Source organism: Epinephelus lanceolatus, chromosome 12 (assembly GCF_041903045.1).
Source record: "Epinephelus lanceolatus isolate andai-2023 chromosome 12, ASM4190304v1, whole genome shotgun sequence".
NCBI classification, from domain to species: Eukaryota; Metazoa; Chordata; class Actinopteri; order Perciformes; family Serranidae; genus Epinephelus; species Epinephelus lanceolatus.
Genome location: NC_135745.1, coordinates 15961831 through 15984814, shown reverse-complemented (window position 1 = coordinate 15984814; position 22984 = coordinate 15961831). Strand labels below are relative to the sequence as shown.

Sequence of the window (22984 nt, the reverse complement as noted above, 5' to 3'; positions counted from 1 at the left end):
ACAGGAGCTTCATGCTTTAAAGTTCCTGTTGAAAAAAGTAAAGGTAGCCTCTCAAGTGTGACCCTCAGTGGTTTAACAGCCTTTATTATAAACCTGAGGCATTGGCTCTCAGCACAGTGTTGCTGCAATGACAGATTTTATCACATTTTACTTTGTATTGATGACATTCATGTTATACTGATTCAATCCACTATTGATCCTGTTGCTGTCTGCTCAGTATTCAATGTTTTTTTTTATATTTGATCCAGTTGAGATGTCAGTTTAAGATGTGTAGAGGATGTAGCAGGCCTGAATATTCTGTAGGGGAGAGATGAATCCCTTCCTGTTGCTCCAGACCAAAGTTAAAGTGTAGTCTGTGTCAGCATTGCCAAGTTCTGTTCGTCTGAACTCACTGTCCCTACAATTCTAAAAGGAAATTATTGTTGTCATGTGGATACATATTTTAAGTACACTCTCCATTGTTTTTGTGGTTCAATAACATAACTAATGGTCAACATGGCTTTAGTTTGGAGTTGAAAGGGTCACACAGGTAGTAAAGTACAACATAAACACTGCAGTACCAGAGGGGGTGTAGCACCTGTAAATCTAACCTGTAGAACTAGAAAGGGAACTTACGTCAGTGTGTGTGAACAGAGTGTACTGTCTGAGCCTCGCTTTGCTTCCCAGCACTACAGTGCATCAGCTGATTTTGTGCGGACACCTGGACCTGCTCATTCCTTGCAGGGAAAAAGACAGCTCCTATAATTCTCACGACCTTGTAAGGCTATAAACACTGCTGCCTGAGCGTCATGGAAAATGTCTTTTCTTTTTGTGGAGAAGGAGTAGGAGGAGGAAGGGGACAAGTGACAGTGATGCATTTTGGGCTAGAAAGTGGGAACAGGCAGAGTGTAGACTTGAGTGTCCCATGCCAGTGGAGTGAGTGGACAGAAAAGAAAAGGGGAGGGTAAACATGGCTGATAAGGTGGAGGACAAACAGACAGTAAAAATGTCAACCATCTTCTCTCTCACAGAGGACAGCTGTGGACACCACCTGTATTTATGTGTTGGTGTTCTTACTTTGGGAAACTTAGACTGAATTTGCAGGTTGTGCTACTGTGAGAAGACAGAGCTTATGGGAAAGTGATGCCACACACCATGGCATTCATAGCCTGAGCTAATTTGCGATGCCTGCCTGTAAAATACCCTCTAAAATACATTAAGCTCAACAACACATATACAAGAGACAGTACAAAACACAATCTCAACAATAAATACATAATAAGAATATAAAAAGTCAGAACTCAACAAGAAAATACAGACCGAAGAATTCATATGGAACAGCAGTATCTGGACACTCATGTTTCCTGTGCTGTTGGTCTGTGACTGTTTTTCATGGTTTGGGCACTTTGGTAACAGGAAAAAGTGCATGAAATGTTTTTTTGTCCATATACTTTTGGACTGTGGTAAATCTCGAGGAGTTACTCAGGATCTTGAGAGAAGATTTTATAAAATTTTATGTCTGTTCCTGAGAATCAAAAAGCACTTCATCATGTGGGAAGAAATCCATCAAATGGAACCGTCAGGGTGTTATTAATATATCAGGCTCCACTGCAACACAGGACATTTATTATAAATTGTAAAACCAGATATGACAAAGGCCAGCAGGTTCAGGTGTGTTCTTTGCAGAGCTGGATGAAAGTGCCAAGAGGCTCCCTTTACCCCTCATCTTACTGCTCTATGTGCATAGCCTTATTATGTACACGGCAGACACGTGCTGGTTATTTGCTATGATAGCAGGACTGTTATCTTTTTTTACCTTATGAGTCTGTGTGTGTCATCATGGCAAAATATGGTCCTGGAGAAACCTATTGTAGCGGGAACCACCACCAGGTTTGCCAGGTGTGTGTATGTCTATTTGTCCCTGGACAGATTTTAGTGTCACAACTACGCAAGCTACAGTCATGAAACTTTATAGGTGTGTGGTTGAGATCGAAATAAAGCATGAAGATAGCTGTTGTCTAAGCAAGGGTGATGGAAGTAGGGGGTTAGGAAGTAGGGAAGGGGCCATTTGCACCTGTACTTTATGTCCCTGGCCCAAATTTGTTTCAAGTCGCAGATTGCTGTATTGTTGCTGGAGTGATCCCATCACAAGATGGTCTCTAGATAAATCATCCATCCATCCATTTTGTAACCGCTTATCCTCTTGAGGGTTGCGGGGGGGTTGGAGCCTATCCCAACTGACATTGGGTAAGAGTGTACACCCTGGAAAGGTCAGCAGAATATCACAGGGCTGACATGTAGAGACAGACAACCATTCACACTCACATTCACACCTACGACCAATTTAGAGTCACCAAGTACCCGGAGAAAGGGGCTCCCACACCCGGGATTGAACCAGGAACCCTCTTGCTTTGAGGCGACAGTGCTAACTACAGATAAATCATATTTAGATAAATTATATTTTACCTTGGGCAACAGCCCATTTTGCAGTGTGTCAATAAGTTTGCTGTAATCAGATTACACACAAATTGCTTCAGAGTATGCATTGTATAAACACAATATAAAGATGTTATATTAAGATTTGACAGGGCCTCAAGGGATTAGCTAATTAAAATTGTTGGAGTTCTTGTGGCACTTTAGACTTACTTAAGTGCTGCAAATCACCCAACAAATGTGAAATTATACTACGAAAAAAAAAAACCATGTAATATACCTGGGCCTTTTGGGGCCCTGGGTGGAGTTCCCTGCTTTGCCCAGTTAGTAATCGGCTTGTATGTGGAAATCTTTTCTACGAGACCAGGGGCGTAATCTCACACATCCCACCAACAAACTCCAAATGATCACAGAGATATCAGACCTTATAGTTTCAAATGTATCACACATAGAACCACATTGCTTTGAAGCTGAGTTATTTTATTGTAAAAGATCCACGGTTTGTACAGTATTTAGTAAAGTACCTCTAACAGCACAGACAGCCAACATCCCAGTGTGCTAACCTGCTAACACAGTGATAAAACAGGAGATTTTGATCGAATGTATGTACTTTGGTACCTGTCCCATGCAGGTTATTATAATCCCTTTCTTCAAAAATCTATCAAACTCTCAATATATTATGAAAGCAAAAATAAAAACACCACTTAAATACAATTAGTATAAATATTTCAAGACATTTTAAATCTCTTTTACACTGTATGAAATGATCATTTCCACCTCTCAGCCATGATCTCATGAAGACATACAAGATAAGTTGGTCCTCTACATTAAATAATGCGAATCTCACTGTATTCATATTAGTTGTTAAATGATATTGAGGAATGTAAAAGAACTGAAACAATAAATATGTATACTGTATTAAGTTAAAAGTTATTATTTTAGAAATTACAATACAATGCCGCTTCACGGAAACTCTACTTAGTACAATATATCACAACAGGGATCTGTCAGAGAATTACTGCGCTACAGTAGCATCATTCATCTGTACACCTCCAAAATGTAAACATTGCCGAAAGAGGAGTGTATAAAAAAAGTGGACCAGTTTCCAGGATTTTAAGATGAGACTTATATAACAGTCTTTGGAAACAAAGCAGAGAAACTAGTTTATCAAGTAGTATACCCAACCTGGGGGTTTGTAACTCTACAGCTTTTTTAGCGTTCTAACAAGCATTTTAAAAAAAACCCTCTCACTGTGACGCAGAGATACAGCTGGACAGCTGACCTGGGACCAGGTACAGCGGTGTGAGTCACATGATCAGAAGGAGTTGTTGTTATTGTTCTCCAGTCGGGCCACTATGGTGGACACCATCTTCTCCAGTTGCTCTGCTCTCTGCCTGCCTGTCTCCAGGACTTCTTCGTGGTTGGCCTTCTCCTGGCTGTCGTAGTCCATCACCGCTCGGTTGCTGATCAGCGACAGGGCGAAGCATCGCATCCCGGCGTGGCGGGCAACGATCACCTCATGGGCAGTGCTCATTCCTGCAGCAAAGACAAAGAGAAGGTGAGAAGTCATAACACAAACACGTTATTTAAATGGTAGTCAGTGTCCCTGTGAGTTATCCAGATTACTTCTTATGGTAACTTATTCTCATCTTATAAGAGGCTTATAAGACTAAATAAGATTAGATAGTGCGAATGTTCAAATATAAAAGTCTTGGTTCTCTGTCCCACTCAGTATTTCCACATTGCAGAAACCTTTGTGTTATTTTTGATCAAACATTTAAATCCAGTATTCAGTGTTTCCAGGAACAGATCATTCCTTTTCAGCAACCATCTGGAAACTGTTATTCATGTATTCATAACCACTTGATTAGGATATGCACTTCCTGATACCAGCATCTGTAAAAAAATCCCTCTCCTGCCTCCAGCTCATCCAAAACTCTGCTGCCAGAATCTTGACACGGACTAGAAATCATGACCACATCGCACCAATCCTGGTTACCTGTTGCTTTTAGAACTGATTTTAAGATTTTATGAATTACCTACAAAGCCCTGAGAGGCCTTGCTCCAAGTTATATAACAGATCTTTTATTGCCATATGTTCCCTCTCGCACCCAGAGATCCTCAGATACATCTTTTCTCGTTGTTCCGAGGTCTAGATTAATTCACAAAGGTGACAGAGGAGAGCCTTTGCAGTCAGAGCTCCTTGACTCTGGAATGTCCTGCCCGAGGAGATCAGGGCTGCAAATTCTTCTTCTGATTTTAACTGCTTTATTAATGTGTGTTTTACTCTGTTATGTGTATTCTGTTATCACTGCTTTTTTCTTATTTTATTTGCTTTGTCTTTTATTTGGTTTTGTAAAGCACTTTTGAAAGGTGTCATATACAGTATGTTTAAGATTTACCTGCAATTAAAATTAACTTTGTAATGCACATATATGTAAAATCTAAGGTGGGCAACAGCAGTGAGAGTGAGGTTGCAATATTAGAACTTTTAAGTTGCTTAAAAGTGAGGTTTTAAATGACTAATACTGTGACACACTTCTTTATATGTGTTAGTCACTAGCAATACATCCTGTGTGCCTGAGTGTGTGTGTGTGTGTGTGTGCATGTACTCTTGTACTTCTGCCTTTGTGATGACCTGAATTTGAACCTCAAGATTAAGGACATTTTCAAAGTCTTGGTTTTAGGGATATAATGGGGGTTACAGTTGGGGTTAATTGTGTAGTTGTGATGGTGGAAGTTGGGGTCTAAGGCACTGGTTCCCATCCTGAGGGTCCTGACCCCAATAGACAAGAAGTTATAAAACACCTTTGAAACCAATGAAACTGTTATTTTCAATGTTTGGATTATTAGGGAATGTCAGTGACACTTCACAGATATAGAAGTATAAATGTGTGTGTGAGAGAGACTTGACACTTACCAACAGCGTCGGCGCCCATTCTGTGCAGCATGCGACACTCAGCGATGGTTTCAAAAGAGGGACCTCCCAGGACGCAGTACACTCCCTCCCGCAGGAAGTCGCTGTAGCCCAGTTCTGATGCCACATCATGGGCCAACTGCCTCAGCTCGCGGTCGTAGGCGTCAGACATGCAAGGGAAGCGGACGCCAAACCTGAAGGGAGGAGAAGGGTGTTTACTCAACTGTGGGATTCCTCACAACTCAGTACTGAAATCCCCCTGATGACTCAGGTAACATTAAAGCAATACAGCAGCTCTCTGAGATTTGCTAATGTCCTCAACAACAAGAGACAGTACTTGTGAACACTGTGCACGGAAGATCAGTCCAGCAGGTCACCCATGCAGCTCATGAATGCAAAGTACAAGTCATCTGTATCCTGCTTTTTAATCTGACATTACACAGAGTTCTGCTCTGAAGCTAGAAGTAGTGTTAAAGAGTTTGGATGCACGTTAAAGCCTCCAGCCATCCAGAATAATACGTGCTTTTGTTGAAACTGATATCAGCTTATTATTGCTCCAGGGCTGGAGTGTGGCACTTCTGTGTGGGAGACTGGAAAAATGCTAATAAAATACAGACTAAAATATGTAGGGGGAGGGAAAACTGAGTACAGCTGAGTCATTTGAACAGTGAAGGAGTTGCGACTGTTTTCTTGAAATTGCTAGAAAAATAAGAGTTTTATTGATCTCCAGAGGGGAAGTTCGACAAAAGTGACTTCTTGACCTCGCTGTGCTGATTACAAATTTCTTTGATTTTGGCGAACCAACCCTTTAATGTGCTAAAACCCTTCTTAAGACTCTGTTATCTCTGCTTCACTAAGTTCAGTTTTAGTGTTGAATAATAATTGAGTTTTTTCACTATGACAAAAATCACACAATCAACAGGAAAAGTTGATTGTTTTGAGCATTACAACATGTACAGTTTTATGTAAAATATCAATCACAAGCTGCTTTAAAACAAATACAGTGTTAACAGTATCTACCCTCAAACATCCAGCCATGCATCCATCAGTCCCTCTCCTCTCCTCCACCTACCTCTCATCATTTGGTCCTGCCAGCGGGTTGTTTCCAGCAAACCCTGGCATGTTGATGTGGTCCTTAATTAACATAACGTCTCCCACTTTGTAGTCCTGGTTGAGGCCTCCGGCGGCGTTGGTCAGGATGATCGTCTCCACACCCATCAGCTTGAAGACACGCATGGGCAGCGTGATCTGCAGAACACAGGGTAATGTGAAACACTTGTACACACAAAAATAATATTTAGAAATATAATAAAAAGGACTATTAGCAGTAAGGGTGTAACCATGCAAGCCAGCTGCACAAACCTCGCTTGAGACAAACACAAGGGGACAGGAATGCAAAATGTGTGTGACTTCAAATGTTTTTTGAGGAGCATAACATAATGCCACTGATGTGATAACACTTCAGGCACTAAGATGTTATCATGTTTATTGCATTGGACAATCCGTCTGAGGTTGTTGTAAGAACAAGAATGAACAGGTGGCTTCTCATCGAACACACACACTGATATCTCCAGCCCTGCAGGCTGTGACTGTGTCCAGACACCAGCTGAATAAATAAAAAACTCCAGGAGATTATCAACAAAACTTATGCTTCAGTGGAAGGCTTGGTTCATGGAGTACTTATACTCCATTGTTGTGTTGGTACTTTAAAGTAAAAGATCTGAGTGCTTCTTCTAACACTGCTAGCCTTGAACAACCTATACCTCTGCTTTCAACTCACCTTCTGGATGGGGTAGCCCTCGTAAAGGTGGAACCTGCCCTGCATGCAAACACACGGCTTCCCTTTAAGTGTTCCAAACACCAGCCGGCCAGCATGACCATGCACTGTAACACACACACACACTTCGTTAGTCACCCAGTGTTATTGCGTAGAGCCCACAAACATGCACACACACACATTACCAGCTGACAGCTGCAGGCTGTGCATACCTGTGCTCCGGGGGAAGTTGGGAATGTCACTGTATTTGAAGACCTGAGGGTCCTTGAGCATCTCAGCCAGCCCCCCGAGACCCGAACCGCACACGATTCCCACAGTCGGCCGCACCTGCGTGTTGGACAGCAGCCATTCAGCTGTCGTCCGACACTCCTCGTAGCTTTCACTGAGGGAGTCAGAAAAAAACAGATTTGATTTATTTTGTATTTAACTTTTATTTAACCAGGAAGTCCATTAAAACTGATAACTCTTATCTGAGGCTGAGACAACACACCAGTTACAGTTTAAGTAGAAATAAAACATAGGGAAATACAATCAGCAATTACACGAGATAGAGACTAAATCCAGCTCAAACAAAACAGTTGTATTTCTCTGCTACATGGACTTTTAACATGGCTTTGATTTTCTTCCCAAGGGGGCTCGTTAATAAAATGTAGTATGCTCTGCAGATTATTCCAAATCCGAGGAACAGCTTTTTTCTCCAGCTCAGTGCAAACACTTGACTTAAGAGTCAAAGGGAGGATTCAACAGTAGCTTAGGTACTAAGCTCTTGTGTCAACAAAGTTTATTTTCTGTAATGTTTAAATACCTTACGTGGCCAAAAGTATGTGGACACCTGACCCTGAGGTGGTGTTTTAATTCATCTCTAAGGTGTGGGAAGGGGCTGAGGTGTTATGTTCTTTTTTTTTAATCTATCATAACACCAAAGTTTTCTCACTATGTAAACACAGTGATGTCCTCATTTCCCCTCTCTGTGTGTGCAGTCATGCTGCATTCACTTATAAGGAAATAAACAAGGATATCTGATTTCACAGGAGGCGTCTGGGAGGTGGGGGCATCCTGCAGAGTCACTGAGCTGAAATGAATATCTTTCCTGGCTTTGAGTCACATTCATATAAACACACACACTAGCACACACACAACACACACACACACACACACACACTAGCACACACAATGTCCTGTTGTGTTTCTGTTGTTAAAAGGTTAGCGTGGCTTCATTGTGCAAACAGTGTGTCATGTTCAGGTGACGGAGCACTGGACTTCACTCACGTCGACAATGAATACAGTCTTGAGTATTTTTCAGGCACACATCCTCTCATATTTCTGTACATGTAAAATCTCTGCTGTTAATCCCTTCCTTCCTTTTGCCTTTGACTCTTAATTCAACCTTGACCTTTTATGAGGATAACTCTTTAAATACTTTTATTAGTCCCCAGAGGCGAAACTGGTTTGTTTGCTAGCGCACAGCAAAAAACAAACATGACAAATGTTAGATGGTCACCACAAACAACATATGCACACATACTACCACTATAGTACAAACACTAATACCCAAACAAACACTTACTTTGAGCGAATATTAGTGTAGCACATACTTTGCATTTCTACACTACAATTTTTTGTCAGCTGTCATATATGATACCAATATATGCAACCATGTTGATGACTGATTAATTCTCATTTTCAAGCAAAAATACCAAAAAAATTCCTAGTTTATTGCTACTTTTCTTTGTCTTTTATTACAGTCTAACTGAATAAACTTTGGCTTTGGACAGCTGTTTGGACAAGACAAGACATAAAAAGGCACCTTGTGCTTAAATTAATTATAATGGGGATTTTGAATTATTTGTAGATCAAAGTCAGAGAAAGCTCGACACAGCTGTCTTTAAAGTAGTGAGCTGCCTTTTTAAAATCAGGCCTAAAACTGAATTTGGTTAAAGCACTATTGAACTGTACTTAAAGGAACAGTTCACCCCAAAATTAGAATAAACATATTTTTCCTCTAGTGCTATTTATCAGTCTAGATTGTTTTGGTGTGAGTTGTGGAGAGTTGGCGATAATGGAACTAGATGGTGCTCAAAACATTAATAAAATACATTTGGATAGCTCAACAGCAATGTCTCTTTCCAGAAACCATGACCTGGGTACTCAAGATAATCCACAGACCTTGCTCTGAACAGTTTCTCTATCTTCTTTCTTCTGAACTACACCCTACAACTGTATCACCATGCAGTAGAAGCGTGCACCTGCAAGCTCACCTAGCACCACTGAGCTGGCCAAGGAGGACACCATTCATTAATGTTTACAACGCACACTGTCATGAGCACAAGCCTCTCGTCCATGAGCAGATGCGCGCTTCCTTCTGCACAGTGATACAGTAAGCGGATGTAGTTTGGCAGAAAGAAAATAGTTCCTACATGAAACTGCTCACAGCAAGCTATGTTGATTATCTTGAGTAACCTGGTCATGATTTCTGGAAAGAGACATTGCTGTCAAGTTTTTTAAATGTATTGTTTTGGCGCTTTGAGCATCTCAAGCTGAGTGCCATCTATTTCCATTATACTCAAGAGACAGCAGACATCTTTATGGCTGATATCTCCAATTCTGGGCAACTCACACCAAAACAATCTAGACTGACAAACAACATTATTGGTAAGTTATTATTGGTAAATTATGTATTTTTGGTTTTGGGGTGAACTGTTCCTTTAAGTACCTAACCTGCAGCAGCCTACTTGTGTAGATGTACTAAGTTAGGCTTTATTACATCACTGCTAAGAGCTTTTTCTGTTTCATAGGCCTATCAGTAATTTAATCATCCTGACATTTTAAATTAACCTCAAGTTTGTGTTTTATCTTATTTTGAAGTCTTTCAGCATGTCTCAAGTAGTTTTGTGACTAATATCAGTCACTCCGCAAGTCATTTCTGTAAGTAAGGGGTCAGTGGGTTTGTAGAAGTGACGTCACGGCGGCGCACTCAAGCCAAGTGGGGTTTTTCCGTCCCATCCGTGAGCACCGAGTTGCGCGCTTTAACTGTGTTATCATATTTAAGAGGAACACGTTTTTTATACTCAGTAAAACAACCCAGGGCGAAATGTGTCTCCTTCCGCGTCATCCATGAGAAATAATATGAATCGAGCAGCATCCCCTGCCAGGAGCGTGACATCATGGCGAGGCAGCGCGCGCTTCTCAGCCCGTTTTTTTAATTATCAGTTTAATTATAGAGTGTATCTGTTCCTCTGGGTGTTTGGGGGAACTGTAGCTACATTTAAGGATATTTCGTCACAGTGACCCAACCTCGACGTGCAACTTCCCTTTTAAATGAGCGATGGAGACCCAGAATGAATTTCAGACCGAAAAGTCAACATAACCCACATCACAGCATGTAATGTATAAAAATAAAATAGGACCATCAGCCTGTATAAGCTTGTAATAATAAAAAGTTATTTACTCACCTGGACACAAAGTCGGACATGATGACACGTGATGCAGATACAGTCGGCAGGTTGTTCCGCGTTAAAGTGAGCCTATCAAGGTTATCCGGAATTTCCTGATGGAGGGACCGCTTTATGTTTACACCCCACCCGCTCACGACACGGCTGCCACATTCCCCTACGTCACAGCTCGCTACAGGCTCTGATTGGTCGAAGCGCAGGCGTTGTTCCGATGGGCTTTTGATGGTGTAGTCACACCAACCATTGATGCGTTCAGGAGCTCCCCCGAAGAACAAGTCAGGAGGCAGACATGTGTCTAGACGGAAATTATGACAAAGTAAACACAGGGTAGTCAAGGCAACTGTTTATTTGGGCCGTTTCAAACACAGAGGCTATTCACATGCTTTACATCGGTAAAGTCATTAAAAACAATCAGAAAAAACACTTAAGATAGAATAAAATGAAATTTAGAATATAGATTAGAGGCAAGACCTGTTGTCTAAATGTTAAGAGTAAATAGCCAAAAATAGGAACAGCATGAATAAAAAGAGTATCATACTGAAAGTGCCGGACAGACTGTCTTTTAATACACAAACTAACACGAGATCGATGTGATCTATCTACCTCATTCTTGTTTTTAAATGATGTCATATTTAGTTTGCATTGCATAGTTGCGTTTACAAACATTTAATATGTTATATATTTTAAATTTTTGCATCTTTGTCCTTCGTGTTAAAAGGAAATGTGCTCATATGCAAAGCAAATACCAGAAATATCCAAAACTAAAAAAAAAAAGCCAAACAATAGCCTACATAATTCAAAACTACGTGGTTGTTACCTTACACTTCTGAAATATAGTACAGACTCTTCAGTATCATCCACCATGTGTCCCACAAATTACAATTCTCAAAGTCTATTTTTGTTTTGCAGCCTTTTTTTTTCATTATGCAGACTACGTGACCATCGGAGTGTACTAACTGTAGATTTTTCGACAGTACTTGAAGGCAGCATACCGCAATTTCCCACACACAACGTGGTGGTGCTTTTGATGCTGATGCAATCGCCCTGGAGGAGACAAAAAGGATGTGACTTGGTGTTCTAATGGTAAATTACTAAATATGAAAAATACGTGTAACTACCGGTATATTTGTAAGACAGCTTCCTGGACGTATTTGATCATGAAAGAGGGGGAAGGAGAAGGGAAACTCCCCTCTATATACAAGCAGGCACACATTGCATTTCAGAAAATGTGGAAAACAAAATTTTACTCAGAAATTAGAGATTTGCATTGTAAAATTGATCTATTTCCATTTCAAGTTTCAATGACACAGGATTGCCTGTAACCACATCTTTACAGAAATAACAGAATGAACAAAAAGAACAATCATTTAAACAAACACCTAGTTTGAAGGCAAATCACTCTTCCACAAAACAAATCTATAATCATTCATATATATTATTTTTAAAACAAGTCTGTGTGTTCTTTTTGATAGGAAGAAAGAGGACACCATATTCATGACAGGAAAGACACACTTTTACAAAATCTACGTTCCAGGTGTTGAGATATTAAACACAGCAGGGCAAAGCCTAGGTTTGGACATGTGGTTTCTTTAAAACCAGTTGTGGAATGTAACCAGTACAACTATCCCTACCCAAGGCATAACAAAACACAACCATGTTTTTTCATAATCTTAATACGTTTGGGTGGTCAAGGCAATCACTCAAGTTTTTGGCCAAATCAAAGTGAAATTAATTATCATTAGAATAACACATTATCTAATCATTGTTGTATTGGTTGTAATATACCAGCAGTGTAAAATATACTTCAATGGCAAATCAGGACTAAGCATAAAAACATAATTCAGTGTGATGATGTTACAGTAAGGTTTAAAGGAATTATATCACATTTCATATTCTTGCTCAGATTTTCTGTATCACTGATACCATCACGACAAGCAGAACTGTATACACATAATATACAGTAGGCCTATATATTTTTTTTTATTTTTGTTTGTTTTGTTTTATTGAATCAAACAATACAGGCATCATGCTGTGCCAGTATGTGATTTTAGACAGCATGCCGGCGTTCTGGAAGCAAAAGAAGTGTGATTATCATGGGTTTGATGTGTAACACAACACAGGCGTCCTCAAGTGTTGACATATAACATGCTGATCAATGCTTTCTTATCAATAACAATGGTATAACATGGCAATAACAATCATTTACCATCCTTGTTATATGAAAGTTCATCTTGTCCTAAGAAGCTCCCGGTTTGTGGACATTTTCAGTTGCTGTTCTTCTTCATTGAGTTAGCTGCTAACTGCTGCTAGCTGCTTTTTAAATCTCCCTTCGGTGGGTCGTACACATAACACGTCGTCAGAATGTCACAACTGTCCTGTCCATGGTCCTGTCCTGTCAGCTGTCCCCTTTTACACAGATGTTGATTCAGTGCTGTTATTACCTCCACTGTCAGCTTAGAGGTGAGACAACTCTGAACCCCCATTCTGTGATGATACCTTTTACACAGAATGGTGAGGTGGAATTAAGGTGTGACATTCTTGCCTTGAACAGGCAGTGTAAAAGGGGCTATAGAAATATATATATAACTACATATAACTACTGCTTTCTGAAAAAGTGCACCCCCCCCCCCCCAACCCCAATGCATTGTTGTAGATTAAACTACCCAACAGAATTTAAAGGAGCTAAAATCAGCACAACTTTGAACATCTGCAGCAGTAAAATGCAACATACACTTTAATGCAGCTGTAAAATGAATCCAGAAACAACATATAAAGTAGTAAAGCACTGACTCTGTCTTTAACTGAAATAGAGTTTTTAAATACAGGATTTATTAGTATTTACACAGTATTTTCACATCATTGACACATTTATTTACTTTTTTATTAAATGATCTGTATATTTCTTCAGCCACAGATTGACAAACAAATCATTTACAGCACTATTGGACAGTGAATTTGAATCCCAGAGTGGAATGTCTCAGTGCATGTGTGAGTGTGTGTGAGCAGCAACAGAAGAGAGACATACCAGACGTGAAACCTACTAACACCTACAGTAGACATGCAATTATTACATTCCACAAGTGCGGCATGAAAAACAAAAAAAAACACTGTACTGATATTTTTACCAAATAATTAACCTGGACTGTAAGTTGCAATGGAAAGCTCTAGATAAAAAGACATTTTTTTGCTCAATTAATTAGTTAAAAAAGGTATTTCAGGCAGCTGGGCTAAAAGGCAGTTTGTCAGGGGGGTGTCAGAGAGAAGGGCATGGTTTCATGAAATAAAAAGGTTTAATTGCCTTGGGAGTGAGGAAGAACACCACAATTTGTAGTCGGCCTCTTAGATTTTGAGACATACTGTGTGTAGAGTCCACATATTGGGGGAACTACTAGCTCGCGGACTGTCTGAAATGGAGATGGTTGTGCTCAGTGCATTGCTCAATTAGGAAATTTTTACCCTGATGATGGTGTTAGACAAATAGCCAGGGGAGTTACTTCAAGGTTCAGTGTTTAGGATTTAGTGGCATCTAGTGGTGAGGTTGCAGATTGCAGCCAACTGAAACTTTTCCCATGTGCCAAGCATGTAGGAGAACTGTTAGTTTGGTTTGTTCTGTCTGGGCTACTGTAGAGACAACATGGTGAAACCTGTGAGGCCTTGCTTGGTAAGCAGATATAAATGCCTAATTCTAAGGTAATAAAAACACAACAGCTTGTATTTTCGACTGACTATACACTAATGAAATCATAGTTATGAATAATGTATTCAGTTTCTGCCAATATAAGCCCCTCAACCCTACGCACTGAACCTTTAAAATGTCAGGTCTGATCCTTTTGAGATCATTGATGAAAGCCGATTTCACCTAAATCTGACCATTTGTGTTCAGAAGAAGTATTTATATAATTCTACTTATTATTGATGCACTGACAAGTTGTGGGTGGTTGAGGTGGAGCTAATTTAAACTTCTTTACATACAATTGGGTAGTACCTTAAAAGTAGTAATACCTAAAATTGTATTTAAGTACAGTACTTGAATGAATGTGCTTCGTTACTTTCTACCAAGGGCATGTGTATATACAGTATATTTTTGTGTGTGTGTGTGTGTGTGTGTGTGTGTGTGTGTTTTCACATACCTGCTGCAGCACAGAGCAGCCAGTGTTCTGTTACAAAATGTTATGTAACTGCTGATTTGCATTCACACAGTTGTCGGGCTTTTATACTGGAGTGCCAGCCAAAACCTGCTGCTCTCACCCTGCAAACAAATTAGAAGTGAAAGACTTTTGCATTCATTCAGTTTCTTCTTAGCTAATCAAGTGTCATTTTTTTTTTTTTACATCACATAGAGTGGCAAAGCTTATTTTGCCCTCACGAAAAAGTTCATGCTCATGTTCATGTTTATCCTGTAAACATTCCAAACACACCCTTTAAGCCTTATTATTATCCAACGTATATGTGATAAGTTTCATGTTATTCATAGTCTTTCGTATTGCCATATTTTTATTAGGTTTCTTTTTTCTTTTTTTCTCTTGCAGATTGTACCACTCCCTGGTGGCTGTAGTGGCAAAATGCAAAACCTGATTTTTCCTTATTGCAGCTCCAGCTACATAATAAGAAATCATACAGCAGTTTTTACATTCCCGTAGCTTCTAAGTTGCAAACCCCCTTAGAAGTTCTTTTTTACCACTTGTTTCTGCGTAGCATGCAGATCCAATGCTTATTAAGTAACAGCAATTTGATCTTATTGTCAGGAAACAAACTGGGTCATGTTTTGGTGTTGCACCACCTGATCCTCTGACTACAGGCACAAGCAGTGAGCTTTTAAATCTATTTTAATTATCATGGCTGGAGGGGTGATAGTTTGGATTGATTGATGGGCTGTCCTTTCATTAATTTGGTCCAGTATTTTGACAACTATTGGATGGATTATAATAAAATTTGCTACAGACTTTGATTGTTCCCAGAGGATGAATCACAATGACTTCGGTGTACCCCCTGACATTTCATCCAGCGCCACCAGCAGGTTAAAATGTCCACATTAGCTTGTTCATATAACACTGTAAATAAAAGCATGTTACTGTAATGTGTGCCAATATGACAATTACATATGCTAGGCTTTACAAGGAGTCAAAGTTAGAATTTGAGACAGAGGTTTACTAATTTGTTTTTCTCAGTTCAGACAGGACAAAATACTTTACCTACATATTAAGAGGGTGTATTGCATGAACAGTAAAACTAGCATCCCTACAGTCTTCCAGGGGTTAATCTGGAATGTGCTGAACGGTGAGGAAAATGACAGTGCCCTGGGGGATCGGCTGTGCCTCTCTGCAGCATTTCAACTCACGCAATCACATGTGATGTCCTCACCAGCATTACCCCGAGCCTCTCTATCCTTGAACTCTGGAAATAGTTTGCGAATATGCTGCAGGGTTTTAGATCGTATCAATCATATGTACTTTGTTAAACATGAGGCCATTTGTAAGGATGTGGCATGTTGCAGCAAGAGATAGAAAATACATCATACTCTGATTCTGACTGTCTAATACAGTTCAGCTCAAAGATCACTGATATTGTTTTTTAAGCTAAATGTGTGATTTAAATCATTTAAACATCAAGTCCTGGCAACACTGCTTATCATACTGTGACGTCAAGGTGCTAATTCAGTCTGTTGCTGGTTTGCATAAAAGTAGGTCCATATAAATTAAATTAAATAAAATTCACAGTGATTATTTCTGTGACATCGGTGGCCTTTCAGCAATCTCTTAACAAGGAAGCAGCCTAACATACCAAGTCACAGTTGAGCTGTGGTGCTTTCTGTCACCAGTGAGGGGAGCTCTAATGCAAAGAATTGCTGATTCAGTCAGTGACACTAATGATTCAGTACCCTCAGTTCATCTGGAGGATTTGATTTTAAAGATGTATTTTGTTTATATCCTGAGCACCTGTAGCTGCAGCACCAGCCTCTTGGACTAGTTTATTTAGGACTTGTGTAGAAGTAAAACAAATATGGGAAATTCTTAAATGTTGTGGATCTTGGAGCTTAGATTATTTTATATTATATGCTTTTGAATGGTTTATTGATCTGTACAGAATCACAGAAACAATACAAAACATCCTTGTTTGGCATCATATGCAAACCAATGAGCCAATTTCAAATGCATATATAAATATCAGAAATAAATGTGAAATAAATAAATGAAAACTTGAACTGGTTGGAAATGGACTCATGTGACCTTGTTGTTTTTTGATAGGAAAAATACAAATTTTTATTTCAAAGTCTTCATACATATTTTCAAAGCTTGTTTGGAGTTATATTTTGTGTAAGTTACATGTTGGTCTTGCCAGAAATCTGACACCATAATTGTATGCCTCCTTTCAGGTGAGCAGCCTGAAGCCATGTTCACCACGAGAAAGCAGAACAACTGTCCTGAATGTCTGGGAAGTTTGAGTACACACACACACACACACACACACACACAAATACCCAGGCAGACAGACACCTCATAACCAGATATACACAGACACAACCAGACAGAAACACATATACACATAGAGGAAGTCAAATGCATATGGCCGAAAAAAGTTATATGTTATCTGTTGCCACCTGCTGGCTGAACTCAAACTTGCAACAAGTACAGTGAAGAGCTGCTGCTCTTACTTAGTAGTCAGTTTGGCATCAAGTTTTGGAATAGCAACAGATTTTGGCATTACACTGCTCCCATTATTGTGTTTCTCAAAACAATGTAATAATCTGCTGTTTATTCTAATTGCTATGTATTATCTACTGCATTATAGCATGTTCAGTGTGGTGCATGAAAAGCTGACGGATGGCTGATAAGTTAATTAAATACTGATAGATGGCAAACAGAATATATGAATGAATGAAACAAATATAACATTTGCCAACTTCACAGGTCTGTTATTGATGGAAAATCGCAGCAGGTCTCTAAAACTCTCTCTGACCCCATGTCAGGTTTCACCTCTTCTGGGACACTGAGGCCGGTAGAGGAAGGAAGTGGACCAGCGAGCAAAACAGCAAATAAATATGCAAGAGACGGAATAAAGAGCTTGAAAAAAGGGCTGAAGAGAGGGAGAAAGAGAGTTTCTAAGGATGAATAAAACGGAGGTAGCTCCACCAAAACCATCACTGAGATGAGCCAAAAGCACTTACTGACCCTGAGACACACACACACACACACACACACACACACACACACACACACGAACACACACACCGCCCCTCTCTGGCTCCCCATTTTGCAAAACATCTTGTAGCAGAGCAGAGGAAGTGGCTAATTCTTTCTCAGGCCTGAGTTCCTGTCACACAGGTCACATGTTCATGTAAAGGGTTGATGTGTTGTGAGATATCACATACACCTTAGATTTATCATCTCCATAAAGGCATAACAACATCACACCGAAGTCATGCTTCAGGCTCAAGTCTAATGTCATGTTCCATGTTTAAGTTAAGACGCATTACAGTTCAGTAGAAACATATACATTAACGCAGCATCTGGTCCCACACCACCAGGCTCCTCCACCAGGCTTTTGTAATATATATACATATACAGTACAGGCCAAAAGTTTGGACACACCTTCTCATTCAATGCGTTTTCTTTATTTTCATGACTATTTACATTGTAGATTCTCACTGAAGGCATCAAAACTATGAATGAACACATGTGGAGTTATGTACTTAACAAAAAAAGGTGAAATAACTGAAAACATGTTTTATATCCTAGTTTCTTCAAAATAGCCACCCTTTGCTCTGATTACTGCTTTGCACACTCTTGGCATTCTCTCCATGAGCTTCAAGAGGTAGTCACCTGAAATGGTTTTCCAACAGTCTTGAAGGAGTTCCCAGAGGTGTTTAGCACTTGTTGGCCCCTTTGCCTTCACTCTGCGGTCCAGCTCACCCCAAACCATCTCGATTGGGTTCAGGTCCGGTGACTGTGGAGGCCAGGTCATCTGCCGCAGCACTCCATCACTCTCCTTCTTGGTCAAATAGCCCTTACACAGCCTGGAGGTGTGTTTGGGGTCATTGTCCTGTTGAAAAATAAATGATCGTCCAACTAAACGCAAACCGGATGGGATGGCATGTCGCTGCAGGATGCTGTGGTAGCCATGCTGGTTCAGTGTGCCTTCAATTTTGAATAAATCCCCAACAGTGTCACCAGCAAAATACCCCCACACCATCACACCTCCTCCTCCATGCTTCACAGTGGGAACCAGGCATGTGGAATCCATCCGTTCGCCTTTTCTGCGTCTCACAAAGACACGGCGGTTGGAACCAAAGATCTCAAATTTGGACTCATCAGACCAAAGCACAGATTTCCACTGGTCTAATGTCCATTCCTTGTGTTTCTTGGCCCAAACAAATCTCTTCTGCTTGTTGCCTCTCCTTAGCAGTGGTTTCCTAGCAGCTATTTGACCATGAAGGTCTGATTGGCGCAGTCTCCTCTTAACAGTTGTTCTAGAGATGGGTCTGCTGCTAGAACTCTGTGTGGCATTCATCTGGTCTCTGATCTGAGCTGCTGTTAACTTGCCATTTCTGAGGCTGGTGACTCGGATGAACTTATCCTCAGAAGCAGAGGTGACTCTTGGTCTTCCTTTCCTGGGTCGGTCCTCATGTGTGCCAGTTTGGTTGTAGCGCTTGATGGTTTTTGCGACTCCACTTGGGGACACATTTAAAGTTTTTGCAATTTTCCGGACTGACTGACCTTCATTTCTTAAAGTAATGATGGCCACTCGTTTTTCTTTAGTTAGCTGATTGGTTCTTGCCATAATATGAATTTTAACAGTTGTCCAATAGGGCTGTCGGCTGTGTATTAACCTGACTTGTGCACAACACAACTGATGGTCCCAACCCCATTGATAAAGCAAGAAATTCCACTAATTAACCCTGATAAGGCACACCTGTGAAGTGGAAACCATTTCAGGTGACTACCTCTTGAAGCTCATGGAGAGAATGCCAAGAGTGTGCAAAGCAGTAATCAGAGCAAAGGGTGGCTATTTTGAAGAAACTAGGATATAAAACATGTTTTCAGTTATTTCACCTTTTTTTGTTAAGTACATAACTCCACATGTGTTCATTCATAGTTTTGATGCCTTCAGTGAGAATCTACAATGTAAATAGTCATGAAAATAAAGAAAACGCATTGAATGAGGTGTGTCCAAACTTTTGGCCTGTACTGTATATATGCGTTAATGTAGGATGTGTTGACTCACCGTAGGCCAATTAAGTAAATGACCGCTCTTGAGATGCAGTATAATGTATGCTGCATACTTTTAATACAATGTGGCCTAATCAGTGTTTTTACTGCAAACTTTACACCTGCTGTCACAACTTCATCTCACTTCAAATTGTCCCAAAAAACCTGAATCAAGTAGTATCAAATAAGAGGAAATGCAGTGGTGGATGAAGTAATCAAGTCTTTCACCTTAGTAAGTGGAGAAATATTGCGGCACAAATAATAGTCAAGCATTTAAGTAGAAGTACAACAGTTTCGGCATCAAAATAAACTTAATGTAGGCCTAATTTATGTATTATAGTGTGCATCACTTTAATGTAGCAGCTGGTTAAGGTGGTTAGCATGTGAATTTCCCCCTGGAGATCAATTGTCTTATTTGATCTTATCCTACTCTAATACATCATAATCTATTTATGATTTTATTTTGTGTTAACAATCTGAATATGCAGAGTAACTAAAGCTTTCGAATAAATGTGGTGGAATAAAAAGTACAATAACTGCCAATGAGTTTAGAAGTAGAGTAGAAGTATGAAGTAGCGGAAAATGGAAATACTGAGTTAATGTCAGAAAATGTACCAATTGTTTAGCTGGCTATGACTCAAAGTAGTTAATTCCTACAGTAAATGCTGTCATGGGGAACTACAGCAAATGACCTGCAGTAAAGGGAACACATTGTTCTTATCTCATAACGGCCTGTATCATCCAGCTTCCCCATAAAATCACCTGTATACCTGTAATTTACAAGAAACAGGTGCAGGGGTGTATCAGGAGTTTAGTCCACATGAATACATAATGATAATATGTATATTTGTGAAGCACTTTCCTCACATAGTTACAAGGTGCTCTAACAAAAATATGAGAAACAGTAAATTAATTTTACAGTGAAAATATAATCAGATAAATGAGATTAAATAAATAATAGAATGATATATCGGAGTCCATCTTTGGATGGGATCACTCCAGCTGCGATACAGTGATCCACGATGTAAAGTGAATATCGTCCAGGGGTATAAAGTGGGGTGGGGGGCAGTGGCCCCATCCCTACGTCTGGCATCCTCGTTCAGGCCACACCCGCCTTCGATTTCGTCCTTCATTCTGATCTCAGGTACACACCTGTAAAGTTTCACGACTCGATTCTCAAAACACATTCTGTGATAGTCACAGAGTGAAAACAATACCAGCTGTCACTACAGTGTCGCAGCTGGTAAATATTCTCCAGGATGTATAAAATCATACAAGTCAATTAAAAGCCAGTTTCAAATTATTGTTTTTAGCTGATGTGAAAAAGGAAACACGTGTCGGAACTGACTTTTCTCTGCTGACCCAGGCGTGCACCCTTGTGAACATGGGCTAAGTATTTAATGTCTAAACTCAGTGAATGACCTGAGGTTGCCACTACTCATTTCCTTTAAAGGGTGTGGATGTGGATGTTCACCAGGCAGGGAGACTCTAATGAAAGATGCTATGAAGTTGCATTATGTTTAGTTTAGTTTAGTTTTTGGTGCATGACTCTACGGACTAAGTTAGGGTATATCAACCTTTGCTGCTTTTATTTCAATCATTCTTTTTTATCGAACCTGTCTCATTAATCCTCCAATTTTGTGCAAAAAAACAAGATTGTGCTCCCCCTTTAATGGCGGCAGTTAAGACACCACTTGAGTATGTGGAAACTATGGTGCAGGCAGTTGATTAGCAAGAGAGAGAAATAGAGGAAGAGACTGTGATTGGGTGTTGAACCTTGTCGCTCAGTTGTTTTTACACATTCTACTGTATGTAGCTCCTCTTTATCTTTTTTCACCCCGCCTTTTCTTTCCTCTTCAAAAGACTGCAGGCCCACAGAGCACGGTGGCAGTTGGCACTTTTTGATCATAATTTTCCACTTGTAATAGAGCGTGTAGAAAAACTGCTACAAAGTGAGAAAACAAGCAAATACAGAAATGCACTAAAATACGCAAACACGACCAAATATAGAAACACTGAACGTTGCACAGACGACAGAGGAAACTGTCTCCAGGAGATGCTGAAAAGTGCGCTGCATTTCTGTTATTAGTTGTGTTTTCTCAGGTTTTATAAGTGTTTTCACATTGCAGTGTTTTGAGCTCTCAGGGCCACCATATAAAGGGACCGTTAAAACAACTTCAGAATGCTGTGAATATATAGTATCTGTGGTTTGGGTTGTCTTTCCGTGATGCTGACTCCCCTGTTTCTTCTTTTCTTTTTCTGGTATCTGATACAGATTCCTGCTTCCCACCATGCTGTCAGCTGCACCCTTTGCAATATGTTTCAGTGCAACTTTAACAGAGGAAGTAAGAATTTAGTATGAAAGCTACAGTAGGCGTTGAGTCACAGCCCCGATACGAGAGTTGAAGTTCCCCATGCTTACATGAAATTACACAGCCGCTCTACTGAGATGCTCTCCAAGATTGCTGCTGTGTTACACGCTAGAATCTCCTCCATCTTTTCTGACATCCCTCAATGTGCATTGTAGGTACATGGTTATTAAACGACACAAAAATTCCACAAAATGTTTTTAAAGAAGTCCTTCTATGAACTTTGCATCAGACTCTTCAGCACATTTGACCAGTGGTCCTCATCAACTCTCTGCACCTCTCCCTCGTTCAATTAAATAATGCTTTGTCACCTTCTTCTGAGGCAGAATAAGGGGCCGTATTCACCTCACGGACGCCCCTCTTTATGTGATTGAGCTTAACAGGACGCTCAGTACAGACGCTCTTGGACACAGCAAACGCCGACCACAGAAGTTATGAATAGGGGGCTCTGTGGTGCCCCCTAAAAGAGTGTTTGTGTGTGTGTTTCTGTGTGTCTGTGTGCTGCAGGGGGTGGTCTGTTAGAGCCATTTGTTGACGTGTGCTTGTGTGCCAGAGTGCATTTCGGGAGAATGTGCATGTGAAGCCCCAAACATGTGTATCTATTTATGTGTGAGTTTCTGTGCACACTTTGTACATTTGGAGGTGAGCGAATGATGCAACAGCAAATGCAAAAAAACATGGTGACAAAAAAGTAATATTTGAACCCTAACTCTTTCAGCCCACATCTCAAGGCCACAGTATGATGCATTTTTAGTCTCTTGTGTTATTCTGATTCTAAATTGAGACTAGGGGGAGTGGCGATCAATTATTGCAGCAATTACAGAGATGTGAGGAGGACACAACAAGAATTC

At 40.2% G+C, this 22984-nt stretch overlaps 1 protein-coding gene across 1 annotated transcript; it reads right to left on the bottom strand.

The window, feature by feature from the left end:
- Nucleotides 1–2871: 2871 nt before the first annotated feature.
- On the bottom strand, nucleotides 2872–10716 carry pnp5b (purine nucleoside phosphorylase 5b). The gene is made up of 6 exons (XM_033651507.2): nucleotides 10559–10716; nucleotides 7319–7488; nucleotides 7110–7213; nucleotides 6402–6577; nucleotides 5333–5523; nucleotides 2872–3948 (listed from the first exon to the last, which is right to left on the bottom strand). The coding sequence occupies exons 1-6, from the start codon at nucleotides 10576–10578 to the stop codon at nucleotides 3728–3730; spliced, it is 882 nt and encodes a 293-aa protein (XP_033507398.1). The 5' UTR covers nucleotides 10579–10716; the 3' UTR covers nucleotides 2872–3727.
- Nucleotides 10717–22984: the final 12268 nt, after the last annotated feature.

Bases quoted from the DNA above. Each gene is read 5' to 3' on its own strand.
- pnp5b (XM_033651507.2), bottom strand. From the start codon at position 10,578: ATGTCCGACTTTGTGTCCAG. The intron at 6,578-7,109 runs GTGAGTTGAAAG...TGTGTTCTGCAG, and splicing joins AGGGCTACCCCATCCAGAAG to ATCACGCTGCCCATGCGTGT. The intron at 3,949-5,332 runs GTAAGTGTCAAG...TCTTTGCTGCAG, and splicing joins AATGGGCGCCGACGCTGTTG to GAATGAGCACTGCCCATGAG.